At 36.7% G+C, this 15,591-nt stretch overlaps 1 protein-coding gene across 5 annotated transcripts in view; it reads left to right on the top strand.

The window, feature by feature from the left end:
• The window catches only part of MYO3A (myosin IIIA), a 119,892-nt gene that overhangs the window by 60,888 nt on the left and 43,413 nt on the right, over nt 1–15,591 (top strand). For all 5 annotated transcript variants that reach the window (XM_027695694.1, XM_027695692.1, XM_027695691.1 and 2 more), the window contains 10 exons: nt 263–362; nt 2,651–2,767; nt 3,543–3,647; nt 3,732–3,815; nt 4,587–4,789; nt 7,897–7,995; nt 8,096–8,210; nt 11,501–11,627; nt 12,553–12,763; nt 14,809–14,956. In XM_027695694.1, the coding sequence (XP_027551495.1) occupies nt 263–362; nt 2,651–2,767; nt 3,543–3,647; nt 3,732–3,815; nt 4,587–4,789; nt 7,897–7,995; nt 8,096–8,210; nt 11,501–11,627; nt 12,553–12,763; nt 14,809–14,956 (1,309 nt within the window). The remainder of the gene's footprint in view (nt 1–262; nt 363–2,650; nt 2,768–3,542; nt 3,648–3,731; nt 3,816–4,586; nt 4,790–7,896; nt 7,996–8,095; nt 8,211–11,500; nt 11,628–12,552; nt 12,764–14,808; nt 14,957–15,591) is intronic.

Here is a 15,591-nt window from a genome sequence, read left to right as displayed (position 1 = left end):
TGTAATCAAGGAGGGATCTATACAGTGACAAAGTTCTTCATGGCAGCAGTTGTGGGATCAAATAATAGATTTTGAATTGTCAAGTACAAGTATGCTGCACTAAGAAGTAAACTCCTGTCCTGTTATTCAGACATTTATGTGGTTAAATTCAGAACAGTGGAAAGCTGGAATGTTTCAGCTGAATTGCCTTCAAGACAGTTACAGATGCAAGATCTGCTCTGTGTTTCCTTACATCAGGAAATTGTATGTCTTTCTTTTCTAGATTTGAACGTATTCATACGAAGAAAGGGAACTACAGTAAGTCACTAGTTTCAAACCAAGAAGAAGTAGATGATTTAGCAACCTTGGAGGTACTGGATGAGGTAAGAACCTTCTTTTTCATGTTTTCCTGAAGAGGACTAATCACATATTAAAACACAATGGTGTGCTGTTGATTTTCAAATTCAACTGTGTTGTCCCACTTCAACTGTGTAAATGTACAATGACATTTTACCTTTTTATACCAAATATTTTAGATAAGATTTACTGTGTCAGAATGGTTCCAACTCAAAGCTAAAACAATCTCTGCGTTTACAGTCATAGACTGAACAGTATTGTAACACCATTGGCTTAACAGAATTTATATCACTGGATTTTCTTAGAGCTAAATATCCAGTTTGCAGTGGTGTGTTAACCTGAAATTGGTCCAGGTCCAAGAACCAGCACCTTCTTCCCTGTTGCTTAAACATCTTGAGTTGTCTTAAACTAGCTTACCATTCTGCTCCCAGGCTGGGTTCTCCCTGTCTTATTTTGGTGTGGAGATGCATTGAGATCAATTTATGTCAGCTGAGCCTGTGACCTGTCAATGCCTGCTGGTGAAATTTTGACAAAATTACTGATACGAATCTCACTGGTTTGTCAAAGTTCAAAAATGAATCTACTAGAAGCAGGGGAACATGCATAAGGGAGGGGGGAAGTCTGCTGTGTTTCTGCTTTAAGTGTCAAAACCAGAGAGAAGAATCAGGACACAGCACATTATCTGCAGGTCTTGGAGGCCATCAGTGGTTGTAAACAAACTGTCATTATTCCTCTACCAGGCTGTGCACAGAGTATAATTCACATTCTCTTATCTGTAAAACTTCTCTGGTATATTGTATCTTTGTTAGTTCAGAATATTAAGTGTGGCTCTGGAGCTGGTAAACTCCATAATGCCCACAGAATGTCTTCTGTCTTCAACAGCTTTGCTATAGTAGCTTGATGTTACATTAATACTAATTGAGCTAACCCAAACTTCATTCACTGCACAAAGTTCAGGTTTAATTATTTTTTTAGTATTGGGAATAGCAATATGCTTTTTGTCCTTTACCATGAAACATATAAACAATCCAAGTTGAAGGGATTTTTCACACAAAAAAATAGACAAGCCAGAACATATTCCATCTCCTTAGAGGTGGAGTATTCTCATGGAAGTCCCCAGGAAGCCTCTGGAAGTCCCCAGGAAGCCTCTGTCTAAAGGCAACATTTGACTATGTGATATGTTACTAAATCAAATCCAATTTAAAATGTTGTTCACATATGAATAACAGCTTCTCAGAACTGTATTCTTTTTTCCACTCAAACTTTTTTTCCAGTTTAGATAGCCCCATCATCAGAGCAAGACAAGAGATCTTCTATCAGTGCAAAAAATAATTTCAGAAAGGGCAGAAGTTCCCCTAAAATAACTCTGTAATGTGAATCTGGTTATGGCCAAAAGCAAGGAGCATTCAAAAACAAAAAGGAATGGGTTTATCAAAAAGTTTATCAAGGTTTTCTCCTTATGTTTTCCTGTGAAGGAAATGTAACCTCTTCAGCTCTTGAGAATTCAGCCTTCAAGTGCATTAACCAGGTCACAGTGTGCAGCACTGAACAGATGGATGTGGAGGGAAAGCAATTCCTTCTGTAGGCTTCTGCTGCCAGTTGTTCTGTTCCAATGGGTATAGGGCCTAAATATTTTCACATGTGCCTCAGAATAGTCTCAAGGCTGGTTTGAATTTCTTCATCCAGCTCTATGGCCTGTTTTGATTGGAAACCTAATCAGGCACTTTACATACCTGGCTCTGTATGCAGAAGAAGCTGAGGGAAATTACATCAAGGAGTTTGAATGCCACTAATGGGTCCTTCTTTTTTCTTGGTTCAGGGAGAACTGGCTCTGCAACAGAAAGAACCATCACAGCAGAGACTGGTTGTTAATACAGAAAGATGCCTGATTGTTTACATTAATAGGATCCAAACAGTTGAACATCTGTGTCGTATCATAACTGAGAGTACTGTTAGAGAAGGTGTAATGGCAGTTATGAATTCAATCATATGGCTCTTCTTGATAAGTTACATTAAACTGTAGTGTTAGAAATGTAGGCGGGACTGTCTCATGGAAACTTCTAATTAACTCATTTTTCTACAACCACTTGGGGATCTGTAAGTATACGCTGTTCAAAGTGAGTTTGGACACAAGAAATTAGAAATGCCAGTGCTTTTGAAAGTTTTACTTTTGATCACAATTACTTGTATTCCTGACTATTAATTTTTTCCCTCCCTATTCTCACTCATTGTAACTATTTGAATATTTTATAAGTTTTCCTAATATTCTTTTTTTCCCCCATATAATTCAATGTTCATGTTCTTTCTCCATCAGAATACAGTAACAGAACAGTTGCAGAAGGGTTATGCCAAGGATCAGATCTACACATATGTTGGGGACATTCTCATCGCTGTCAATCCATTTCGGAACATAGATATTTATTCTTCACAGGTGTGAAAATCTAGGTTTGGTTATTTTAAACTACCACTGATTTCCACTAAAATATAAATATTTGTGTTAAGTATAAAGTAAGATCATTCTTGATACTTACTTCAGTTCACTCTGAAAAACAGAATTACCAATAGAGTTGTTCCTTCAAGTGCATATTGATACATACCCTTAACATGCTGAATTTCAGCACAGAAATGAGAAATAAAAAACCTCTAATTTCTGATATCTTTATGTCTATAATTTCTGATATCTTTATGTCTGTAGTGTAGATCATGCAAACAACCCTGTACAATGTTAACTTCTGTGAATTTGTCTTCCCATTATGCAAAAGGGGACAGGTATGAAAGTCTGGTCATACAATAATTTGGCATTATTAATTATTAATTATCAGGTACTACAGGTACGGAAAAGATCTAAAGTTTTGACATCAATATCATGCATAAATACTAGGAGGAAGTGAAGCACAAATAAAATGAAATTATCAGTTAGTCCTTGATGTCTGGCAATATTGAATTTTCTCCTAAATAATTAGTTTCACAGCATAATCAGGACTCAAATTATAAAAAATTGCACTTCATTCTGTTTAGCAGTTCTTATAGTACTAAGTACATACAGATTCATGGTATAGTGAGTGCAGTAGCAGCTCACTCAGAAAACATCACTTCTGGTAACCTCAGCATGCTGTACACTAATCTAAAAATAAAACTAAACCCTGATTAAAAAAAAAAAAGTTGTTAAGGGACACCAGTAACGTTTTCATTTTTCTTACACTTAGCATTCCAAACTGTATATTGGAGCCAAACGGACTGCCAACCCTCCTCACATTTTTGCTGTTGCTGACATAGGCTATCAGTCCATGGTGACATACAACTCTGATCAGGTATAGGTGACGTGTCTTAATTATATCCTTTGCTAGGCTGAGAGATGTGTAATGAGCTCAGAGTCTTGCTCTTGTTCTCTGCAGTGTATCGTTATTTCTGGAGAAAGTGGAGCTGGCAAAACACAAAGTGCCCATCTGCTGGTTCAGCAGCTCACCGTCCTGGGCAAGGTATGTCAAAGGGTTGCCTCTGTAAGGCTTTGCTATCTTGCACCTAAACGACTGAACCTATGGACAGGGCATTGGTTTTGGGGCAAGACTGCTACACATTTTCAGAAGAAAACTGGAACATGATGCTGATCCATCTACTCCCCCCTCCCTTCTGAACTAGGGTCACTTGAAAATATGTTGGGGTTTCCACAAGGAAGTACCCACTGCAGTGCAGGCTGTGACTTAGTCAGTTCCCTTTTTGAGTGTCTTCAAGTCACCCAAACTGTACTAAGTAAATTCCTCTTCTAGCTTTTCACCTCCTTCTGCAACCAGATCACTGTCAGTGGGACACAGTCATTCTGGGAAGTGGCCACCATGATTGTCTAAATAAAATGCCATTTTTTGCATGTCCCAGGTGAGATGCAAGCAAACTGACGGATAGGTATGGTGCACTACAGCAGTAAGGAGATGCTAAGAAGGATCCTAAAAGCAGATCAGCCACCTCAGAGTGATGAACCACAGAAATGTATCAGTTCTGGTGGTGGTGTTGTCATCATATGTGTTATCTCTTCCAACCAGCCATTACTTCTGAAGATTGCTATATTCTGACGGGTTTCACTATATGCATATATATATATATATGTGCCTTTCTTTCCATATAATTCCCATGGGAATGGCTGCCCCTATTATTTCACACTTCACAATACCAACAAGAAGAGTAAATAAACACCTAAAAATGAATGTATTTGAATAATTACTGATAATTTGAAGCAATATTATTTTCATATCCAGGCTAATAACAGGACTCTACAGGAGAAGATTCTCCAGGTGAACAACCTCGTAGAAGCATTTGGGAATGCAGGCACTATCATCAATGATAACTCAAGCAGATTTGGAAAATATCTGGAAATGAAATTCACTTGTGGTGGCACTGTAGTAGGAGCTCAGATTTCAGAGTATCTCCTTGAAAAATCCAGAGTTGTCCACCAGGCAGTGTAAGTACAAAAATTGTATTTGACCTTATTTGGGGGTTACAGAGTAGGCCTACAATGGAAGAAATCATCTTGGTTCAAAATACAAAGATGAGTAAGGTACCTGGATTTTTTTTCTTATAAATTATGTATGAATAGCTTCTAAATCTGTAAGCTAGCTGAAAACTACTCCTGATTTCATTTTTTCTTCTTTTTTTTCCTTTTTTTTTTTGTTTCCTGGGTTATTTAATCAAATCTCATAAAAATGCACACATGATATATAAAATATATCAGAATGTGCAAAGAATTAAAACCTTTCTGATAGTTCAGTTATACATTCCTTTGTGGAATTTTGAAATATTGTGTTAAATATATCACTTGGATTTAATTCCACTGCATTTCCTCTAGTACTGTAGCTTATTTCTTTGTTTGTTTGCTTGTTTTCCATTTTGGAATATCTAGTAGGGCTTGTTTATAAAGGGTTATGGCTCAAAAGTAGAACAGGTCCATCTCTGTCATGTGTGTATCTCATAATATAAAATGATAGAAAAATTTAATTGATTTTCCAATTAAATTTATTGATATGCATTTTATGTCCTAATATATAGCATGTCCAAATAACAAATATTTTGGCAACTCTATTTCTGCCATAATAACAATTGGAACAACAGAGTTTGAGATAAGGAGTGTTGTCACTGATTTAAATTTTTCCCCTTGCTGACCTCTAATTCATTTTTCACTCTTTTTGTATTTCTGCATGACCTTGTTCTCTGTTGTAGGTTTGTGAAATGTAGAACATGAAAGTATCACTTGAATTGTTTCAATAAACAATTTAAAGTTAGAGGCAATTTTATTAAATGTTGTTTATTTCCTTAGTTGAACATAAGCACAGAAACTGCTTTTTCAGAATAAAATCAGCTTTTTCCTTAAAATACCACTTTTTTCATAACTTTTAATAGGTTTGTTCTGAAGCTGTCAATTTATATTTATATTTAGTCACATACTGAGACAGGCAGTCGACAATGCATTTATGTGCCTCAGGTGTTATTTAGGTAGGTGTTTAGGTGTCTGCGTTCACAAGAAAATGTGACCAAAGTGTTTAGCATGAGAGCCACTGTAGGCGGTTAAATTTTGAGGAATGAACTTCCAAGGACAGCTGAAGCTCTTTGTGTTGAGCGTGTCATCTTCACCCAGGTCTCTGTGTGGCTGGTCCATTCGGCTTGTCAGGGCAGAGAACTGGCATTTAGGGACCTGCGCTGTGAGGAAGTCATGCTCTTCTGGGAGATCATGACTCCCAAACTCACATGAAGAGCTAGGAATGACTTTTCACAGAAAACCAGTCATTCATTACCTGGAAAATGGGATACCCATGTTTCAGACCCACTTCAAGCCAAAAGATTTTGTACGTACAGTTTCCCCTCCCTTTTCCAAGAAAATACACAAACCTTCAGGACACAGTGAGATTTCAGAGAGTGTGCAAAGCAGTGCTATGCAATCTAAAGGTTAATCCACTGAGGGGAAAGATAAGAGTTCTAATCTGCTCCTACTCCTTAAATGGATCTTGTTTTCTACTACTGACTGTCCACAGTAAAATATGTTAACTGAGTTGGCACTGGACTCTGACCTAGGTACCCTCTATGCAGAGAGGAGTGCACTGGGCTCTGATCCTGTTTCACAGAAGCTTGAGAATTGGGCCAATGGAAATCTCATGAGGTTTAACAAGACCCAAGTACAAGGTGCTGCACCCAGGTACCAATACAGGCTGGGGGATGAACTGATCAAGAGCAGCCCTGCTGAGAATGACTTGGGGGTGCCGGTGGATGAGAGGCAGAACATGAGCCAGCAATATGCGCTTGCAGCCCAAAAAGCCAATCGTATCCTGGGCTCCATCAAAAGAAGTGTGGCCAGCAGGTCGAGGGAGGTTGATTCTTCCTCTCTACTCCACTCTGGTGAGACCTCACCTGCAGTGCTGCATCCAGCTCTGGCTGGGGTCCCCAGCACAGGGAGGACACAGACCTGTTGGAAAAGGACAACAAGAGGGCCACCAAGATGATTAGAGGAATGGAGCACCTCTCCTATAAGGAAAGGCTGAGAGAATAGCATTTGTTCAGCCTGGAAAAGAGAAGGCTTCGGGTGACCTAATTGCAGCCTTCCAGAACCTAAAGACAGTCTGCAAGAAAGGTGGAGAGAGACTTTTTGCAAGGACATATAGTGGGGGCAATGGCTTTAAACTGAGAGTAGGTTTAGATTAGATATTAGAAAGAAATTCTTTACTGTGAGGGTGGTGAGGCACTGGAACAGGTTGTCCAGAGAAGCTGTGGATGCCCCATCCCTGAAGTGTTAAAGGCCAGATTGGATGGGGCTTTGAGCACCTGATCTTAGTGGAAGGTGTCCCTGCCCATGCCAGGGGGCTTGGAACTAAATCATCCTTAAGGTCCTTTTCCAAGCCACTCTATGATTTTATGATTTAAGGATGCTCCTGAGACACACACCTCAGCTCATGCAGAAAACAGGGGTTTGAACACAATCCCATTTTGACATTCAGTAGTGACTGACTTGGGCATCTCAGGGCTCAGTGATGGCTGCAAATTTTCACCTAAGCATCCCTTTCTTCCTTATAAGGTGCACAGGAAACTTGAATGTGCAATAGACCTTGACCTGGGTTTGGGCACCTAGGGCCAAGTCACAAGGCCCTTTGCTGATTGTCTGCTTATGTATTTTCTTAGTTCAGGCTAAAGGACACAGCAGACATACTGGAATCATTGAACAAGGAGTGTATAGCTCTCCCATGGTCAAAAGATGTTTTACAGTAACTGGAGTTAAGCAGCCCATTTAATGCAGGTGGGTGGGAAATCTGCAAGATCTTACATAGCATCTACCAATTGCATCAAAGGTAGAGCAGCATTTAGCTGCTTGTAGCACCAAGCAGCCACCCTGGCAGTCAGGACAAACACACAATGGTACAGAAAGGGTGCTCACAGGAACTTCTGTAATAGCTTCTTTCAGACTCTTTTGTCAGTTTGCATGAGTCTTACCTGTTATTAAAATAACATTTAATAATTGTATGTATGTCATCAGTAAATGTAGCATCCTTATATTACTAAACCAGTTTGTTGTTTCTGTTGTTTCAGAGGAGAGAAAAATTTCCATATTTTTTATTATATTTATGCTGGTCTCGCGGAAAAGAAAAAACTGGCACATTATAAACTGCCAGAATATAGACCTCCCAGGTAATGCAGTTTATTTTTACATAAATTGATTACTAAGAAGTGCAGTGTTGAATTCTCAGCCTCATTTGTATTCTAACTCTGTATCCATCAACTCTTTCAGATATCTGCAAAATGATCATTTCAGAATAGTGCAAGATTTCATGAACAATAGCTTTTATAAGTCTCAGTTTGAATTAATTGAACAGTGCTTCAAAGTCATAGGTTTTACACTGGAGGTGAGTGCTGCTAACCCTTTTCTTTTGTGAACTTTACCAGCTACCTTAATCAGGAAAAACTTACATAAAGCATTCAAATAATCTCCCTTGTTATTTTCTTCCTTAAGCAGTACTGTGTTTATGCTTTAGGATGTTGCACAGTTATCTTACTTTTTTATTATAAAATTTAATTTTTTAAGGTTTTGAGGCATTGATAAACCAATAAAATGGTATTAGTCAACAAGACTTTGAAATCAGTGAACACAGCACAGCCGAGTAATTGGGGAAAAAAAGATTTTTGCAAATTAAATGCATAGAAAATGATGTTATAACTGTTTATCAGCCAATAATTCTAGGCCTGTGAATGTGAGACTCATCTCTGTTCTAAGAGGAAGTCCGTGGTGGGAGTTCTAAAAATTCATTGCACTGATGTGAGTATTGATGAACTCAGTACATTTTCACAGCTTCAGAAATAAAGTTGAATGGAGCTCTTACATCCCTTTGGAGTGAATCTCATCACTAAACATTAACTGAACCCATTTTTTTTTTACGATGTTGTATCATTGTTTTGCTGGCCATTAAACCCCTCTTCTCAGTCTGTCTTTGGTAGAATAAAATAAAAAAGGACTCTGAATTTATAAATTAGCATGCAAGAGAAGGAAATCCCATCCTGTGCCTTAATTCTATCTTAGGAGAAGTGGTGCATCACATTTGTCATTTACTGCTGACTTAGTTTATCATAAACAATAGTAGGGGGATGATCAATATAGTATCTGTGACATACAGCACTAGTGCTGCAGAATGGATGTATGTTTTAATTTATCTGACAAAGCTGCATGCGGTAAGGATCTTTTCACAGAAAATTACTGCAGAGGACTATTTCTGGCTTTCCTCAATGTAAATATTAGAAATAGATAACAAAACAGATTTATTCACCTATTCTATTCCTCCATAATCATTTCGCATTAAGTCACAGTAGCGGTGGCATTCACAGTCTCTTTCTCCTCTACATGTTATTCACAACTGCACTTAGTCATATCACACCTGTACTATCACATCCTTTCACCTATGCTTTCACCTTTCCAGAAGCAGCCTAAAAGGACATGCATGGTTCAGCACCAATAGCAGTTTTATCACAGCACCAGAGACCTTGATAAGTCCTAATTTAAACCATGAAAAGCAGCAAGTCTGTTTTTGTTACTGGTTCTTTTGTTCACTTGGATGGATGGAAACAATAATCCTGATCATTCAAAAGAGATCTTCCATACATATCGAAGATCCAGTTAGAAGTATGTCACTGACTGCATTGTGCAGTTCTAGGATGGATCTTCACTTGATTAACTCAGCAAACCACCATGAGCTGAAGCTGTAAAGGAATTATTTACCAGTAGAATCCCCGCAGTTTCAGAAGCAGGTTGAGTGCTGGAGGCAACCTGCTTGTGGCTATGTGAGCCCCATCCATGTTAGCCTGTCTCACATCCTCCACAGGGTGAATTAGCCTATCTGAAGCTGTGTTTACAAGAGTGAAGGAACAGTCTTCTTCCCCCACTGAGGTTCTGATATCAGACACATGTGCAAAGACAAATTTGTTTCAGTGAGAAAAAGATCCTACAAGACAATGAATTCCTTTCCTAAGGGCATTCATCCCAGTGCACAGAGAACTTTCATATAAGAATGTTCAATGTTTTATTAGCAGAAAGCCATGAACAGAAAAAATTCTCCATTCCAGTTAAAACTGAGACCTAAACAAGACTTCTTTTTCTTTGAAATTTGGTTTTAACTTATTGGCAGGCTTTAATAGTAACTACTGTCAGTACTCCCTGTCTTAAAATCAAACTGTTTTATTTCAGGCTGCATAGCAAAATTAATAGGAAAAAGGACTGCCTAGGGGAACAATAATCACGCTGTATGAGACAGATCAAGACAGATTTCAAACACGCTGCAAAAGGGCAGAAAAATGTCAGCAGCTATACATACTGTACAACATAATGGCAGAAGTTAAGCTATTAATTTCTTTGCATTTTAACTGTGTCCCTAAGCTTAAAATGAAAATGATTGCTTAATCCTAGGTAAACTGTGTGCCAATTATCCTCAGTGTAATTTTTTAGAGCGAGCTTATCTAGTTTGTCTTGCTGTCACTGGAATCATTAATTTATTAACTGCTAGATTAACTTCTGAAAGTGTTAAAAACAAGATCAAGTATTCTAAAGCAATTAAGGATTTTATCTGACTAAATGATGCCTGTCATGGTACCAGCAAACCACTGAATATTATAGATAAAATGTTGTACAATTGTGAAAAGGTCATTGTTATAAAATAGCAATCACATTTGCAAAACTGCTTCTTATAAAACTACTATAAAAGTTTCCAACCTGCTATTTATAAAACATGCTTTTACTGTATCCCTCAAAATATACAGTGTCAAATATTCCTAGTCTGCTTTGCAGGAACACCTCAGCATTTCTGAATAAAAAATGCTCAGATCATCAGGTATACTGATAAACATTCACAGTTCAGATGAAAATTTGCAGTTCAAATCTAAGTCAAACCTGCAATGAAAGCAATATTTTTCTAATTCTAAATATAATTTTGTTATATGTAAGTTCTTAAAATAATTTACTGTACATATAACTTCACTGTCCAGAGTAATAACAGCCATTTTCAAGGCAGAGTCCCTCTTCAGAACCTACTGAATAATTTAAAATTTAGATATGTGTAAGTAAAGTCCATATTAAGGTGCTTTGGTGAGTTTGTAACTGACGTTTTGAAGGGTGTAGTGCTTTATTGAATCAGAGATGTGAGATCTCACTCTTCTCTCAGTGAAACTTCTTCTGATGACATTGGTGGGGACGATACAGGCCTATTATTTGGAGTACCTTTGTTTCCATGATCCAAGAAACATAGACGCAGATATTTTTTGTACCTTTGTTGATCTAGGTATTAAGTTTTTAGACACCGTTGTGCCTGCAGACACAGTGAAGGATAGATATAAATAACCTCTGAATTCTTTCTGTGTAAGAGGATATGTACACAGTGTTTTGTGCTGTCCCTACTCCATGTCAATCCTGTCCTGTCAACAAGTATGGAAAAGAGATTAGGCTATAGTTTGTCTTGCCCTCTTTGGCTGTCTTACTCTTGAAAGACTTTGCTGAGTACAGAACAGGAATAATTGCTGAGAAAAGTATTCCTAAAAGTAGTGGACATGTGGCAGACAACAAGAAACAGCACACACAGACATGCCCATCGCATAAACCACAGAGACAAATCTACCTGGCTATTAAGTATTGTATCTTTTTAAATATATTTTTCAGGAACTTGGAAGTGTGTACAGTGTCCTGGCTGCCATTTTAAATGTGGGCAACATTGAATTTTCAGCAGTAGTATCTGAACATATGATTGACAAAAGCAACATTTCCAACCCAGTAGCCCTTGAGAATTGTGAGTGATTTTTTTCTTAATTTAAGATTGTTTTTCTTACTGTTTTGTTAGGGAATTTATTTTATTGCAAGAGAGTTATCAATGAACCTGTATTCACGTGGAAATTTTGCATAAATAATTAAAAACTGAAGGTCAATTAATTCTAAGGCCACCTAAATTCAAATGCAAAAAAAAAAAAAGAAAAAGATTTCCATGTTATGAATCTTATTTGACTAACCAGTTCACTAGTATACAGGAAACATGACTAATACTGCAGATGCTTGAAAAGAAAATCTTTGGAATTTTTCCAAGGTTATTTGAACATTTGATGGAGAACCTCATTAACACATTGAATGGCTTTTTTCCAGTTTCTTTCTCAGCTGCTCATTACTTGTTCCCCACATGTGCCTGTTGAAATACAGCTCACTAATTCTTTGGAAGATATACCTTACATTATGGGCTGCTGGGAGGTGAGGAGGCAAAGTGACAAAGATTCTCAAGAAATTTGCTACACTTTCTCAGTAATTACAGTTGGGGAGATAATGAAGTATTCATGCTATCTTCTTACATTTTCCTGCCATAAATAGAAAAATATTGTGGAACTGGGAAAGAAGCACCCCTTATTTGGAGCAAAAGGAGGACAGCAGTGGCTTGTATGAGTGGATTATAACTGAGAGGGGTATTCACACCTCACAATTTCAATACTTGTGACAGAGTCACCTAGATTCCCTAGCATTTCTTCATTGACTGCAGTAGAAGCTAGGAAGGTTGGTTACTAAATTAGATACTGACAGTTGTTTGGTGTGAAATTCCTCATTAGTCATAGGTCAAGACTTTGATTTGGCCCCTATTCATAATACATTGCACTTGAAGCTTTGGTTGCAAAAATGCCTATTTCACCTTCCAAAATCTGCCTCTGAGCTGCGCTGGTGACCTTCCTTCCTAGGCGCGTCCTTGCTGTGTATTCAGGCAGATGAACTGCAAGAGGCCCTCACCTCTCACTGTGTTGTGACTCGAGGAGAGACAATTATTCGTCCCAACACTGTGGAAAAGGCCACTGATGTCAGAGATGCCATGGCCAAAGCACTGTACGGACGCCTCTTTAGCTGGATAGTCAATCGCATCAACACTTTACTCAAACCTGACAAACATTTAAGGTAAAAGAAGTTTTTCCAAAATAAAGAGAAATTTTTTTTCAGTGGGAATAATATTGTCTACACTAGGGCATTTAGTGTACTCATGTTCTTTTTCTCTGCTACCTTCTTGTTTATGACACCACCACCTCAAAAAATGTTTTGTCCTGTTCCTAGTATATAACGAAAATACAGTAGCTATGGAGAGCGCAGGCATCTGGTGTTTTACTCTTTGACCTTTACACATTCAACTGTTTGTAAATTACATACTAGCCACTTTTTCTTTTGTATTTTTCAGGATCAACTTTTGACATTCGTTTGTTGATTATATAGGTCAAATTCTGCTCTTACTTACACTGATGCTGTTGCTTTTGTCACTGTGGTTATGAGCGTGGTTTCATAGGTGTGAGAATAGCTTTCACATTTATTGAAGTTAATGTCCACTCTACACTTATAAAGTGACATTTTAAACACAGAGACAGGAAAGATATTGGGAATGAGGATTTGCATTTTGCAAATTAATCAAAGAAGAAATTATGTGGTTTGCATCGTAGATCCTATATGTCAGGGCTCTCTATGGTGGAAAAGGGGCAAACTTATAACTACCTTAAGATGGACAGCAATAACAAATAGCTTTGTTTTGCAAATCTGGATTTTCTGGATTTTTTTTTTTTTAAACCTCAGAGGAGAATCAAGGTTGCAATCCTAAAATTTGTCTAAACTTTTAAGTATTTGGTTGCAGAAGAGCAACAATAAACAGAACTTTAGTCAGTAAGTGAAAGGATAAAATTCATGATAGATAGGGCAGCACTGCCAGCCTGTATGCCTCTCTCACTTGTCTATTACAGAGCCCTTTTCAAATTGAATACTTATTATGCCAGTGAAGAGGAAGTAAATTTTGACCTGAAATGTTCACTATACAAAAAGAACCAACCAGAACTTTGCTTTCATTTTGTGGTAGTAAAATAATTTGCATTTGCTATTTTTATATAATTATCTCTGAGAACAAATGAGGCAGACAAATTTTAGCAGTGTATGCACAAAAAGTGTAATTTTGAGATAGAGAATATAGTCACCGAATTCAGGTAAAAACCAACAAATATATTTGATCCCTCCACAATGAAATGCTTCTCTTTTGAGATGGACTTCACAAAGAGGTTCAAGTGCTATTCATGAGTGTATGAAGGAGTGTATTGAGGCTGATTCTTAATTTCTGATTTCATAAATCTTTATTAAAAAAATTTGGTTACAGATAGACCCTCAAAGGGATTTTATAGATAGAATGTGCTTTATTTTTTACTTTCCTCAGAGAAGACAGTAATATCAGCTTCAGTTTGTTATAAACTTATATCCTCTTAATTTTTTGCTTCAGCAAATACACATTAGAGCTTTTTTCAAGTTGCAGAAATGATCATGGTTATCTTCAGTATGCCTTAGCTAAAATATCAAACCAAAGTTTTTACTAGTAGTACTTCTCTGGAATTTAATTGGTAGTTTAAATTCATACCACATTTCAGTACTTAAACTAGTTATTTAGATGCATAAAAAGTCTAGCTATTCGTTCTTTTGACTTTGATGTTAAAATAAGCAATGTTAATTGTTGTGAGTAAATAATTTGAAGAAATATTATTTCATGACAGCAGTCTTTAATTTAATGCTGTTGAGTAAAGCCTGTGTTATTACCAGAGAAACAAAAAGAACTGCATGTTCTTTCTGTACTGTAAACAGTAAACTGTAAACTGTAAACAGCTGTTTACAGTAGAATGATCACTAGCAAATATTAGTTTAACAATAAAATTGGAACTGTCCTATTCGCTTACCAATTGAGTTGGTCATTATGTGATTCAGTATATCTAGTCTGCAAATACAGTAATCTTTGAATTGATCTGCACTTATTGTATTTCAAACAAAAAAATTATTGTCATTTTAAGAGGTATCTGGTTTAGCAAAAATTATCCTGTGTAACTGGTGTACGGATTTGGCCCATGATTTTCCTTTGTGAAATAATAATTAAGCTAGTCAGTGTAAAATAAAGATACAACAATGGAAAGTTTATTTCATCGTTGCAGTGAAAATGATGATGGTTTGAACATTGGAATTCTTGATATCTTCGGTTTTGAGAATTTCAAAAAAAATTCTTTTGAACAACTCTGCATCAACATCGCCAATGAACAAATTCAGTTCTACTTCAATCAACATGTCTTTGCCTGGGAACAGGTATGTGTGGATTATTTTGATAAAACTTTAATATTGTTGAACATATAAAACCTTGTCTCAAGAAACTACATTGTTCCTTCTCCATAATAGGTTGTAAATTGCAGATTATAGCAAATATTTTTTGAGTATGTATTCTGTGAAGCAGTGCTTGCTATTTGCAAGTAAAATGCCTACATAAAACGCATTAAACTTGAAATTTACAGTATCTAAGCAACATAACACAGTGATAATCTGTTTGATGCAAATGCAATGTTGTTTTCTTGAGAAATAATGAGTTGTAATGTAAGATTCTATAGTAAAAAAATAAATGAGTGGTAACAAAATTTTGAAAGTGCAGTGTTCATAATAGCTTACTAATTGGCTTAATGAACACTGAAATTCCATTATTAAAAACTGCAAATCTCACTATTATTTTGTTCTTATTCAGAAACTAGATCATTTCAAGTAAATAGTGATGTATTTAATCGAAAAAATTTAAAACAGAGAAAAGGAATAGCGTTGTAAATATAAGAGCTTATGAAACTGAAGAGGAAAGTGAAAAACCTTTAAAAATATCATCTCAGCTTTGTAAATAATTACGTGATAATTAAATTAGCCATTTTTAAATCATTATCCACTATTGTTATTTGAAGAAA

The sequence above is a fragment of the Neopelma chrysocephalum genome, unplaced genomic scaffold (genome assembly GCF_003984885.1).
Source record: "Neopelma chrysocephalum unplaced genomic scaffold, ASM398488v2 Primary Assembly neopelma1_102, whole genome shotgun sequence".
NCBI lineage: Eukaryota > Metazoa > Chordata > Aves > Passeriformes > Pipridae > Neopelma > Neopelma chrysocephalum.
This window is presented reverse-complemented; position numbering and strand designations above follow the sequence as displayed.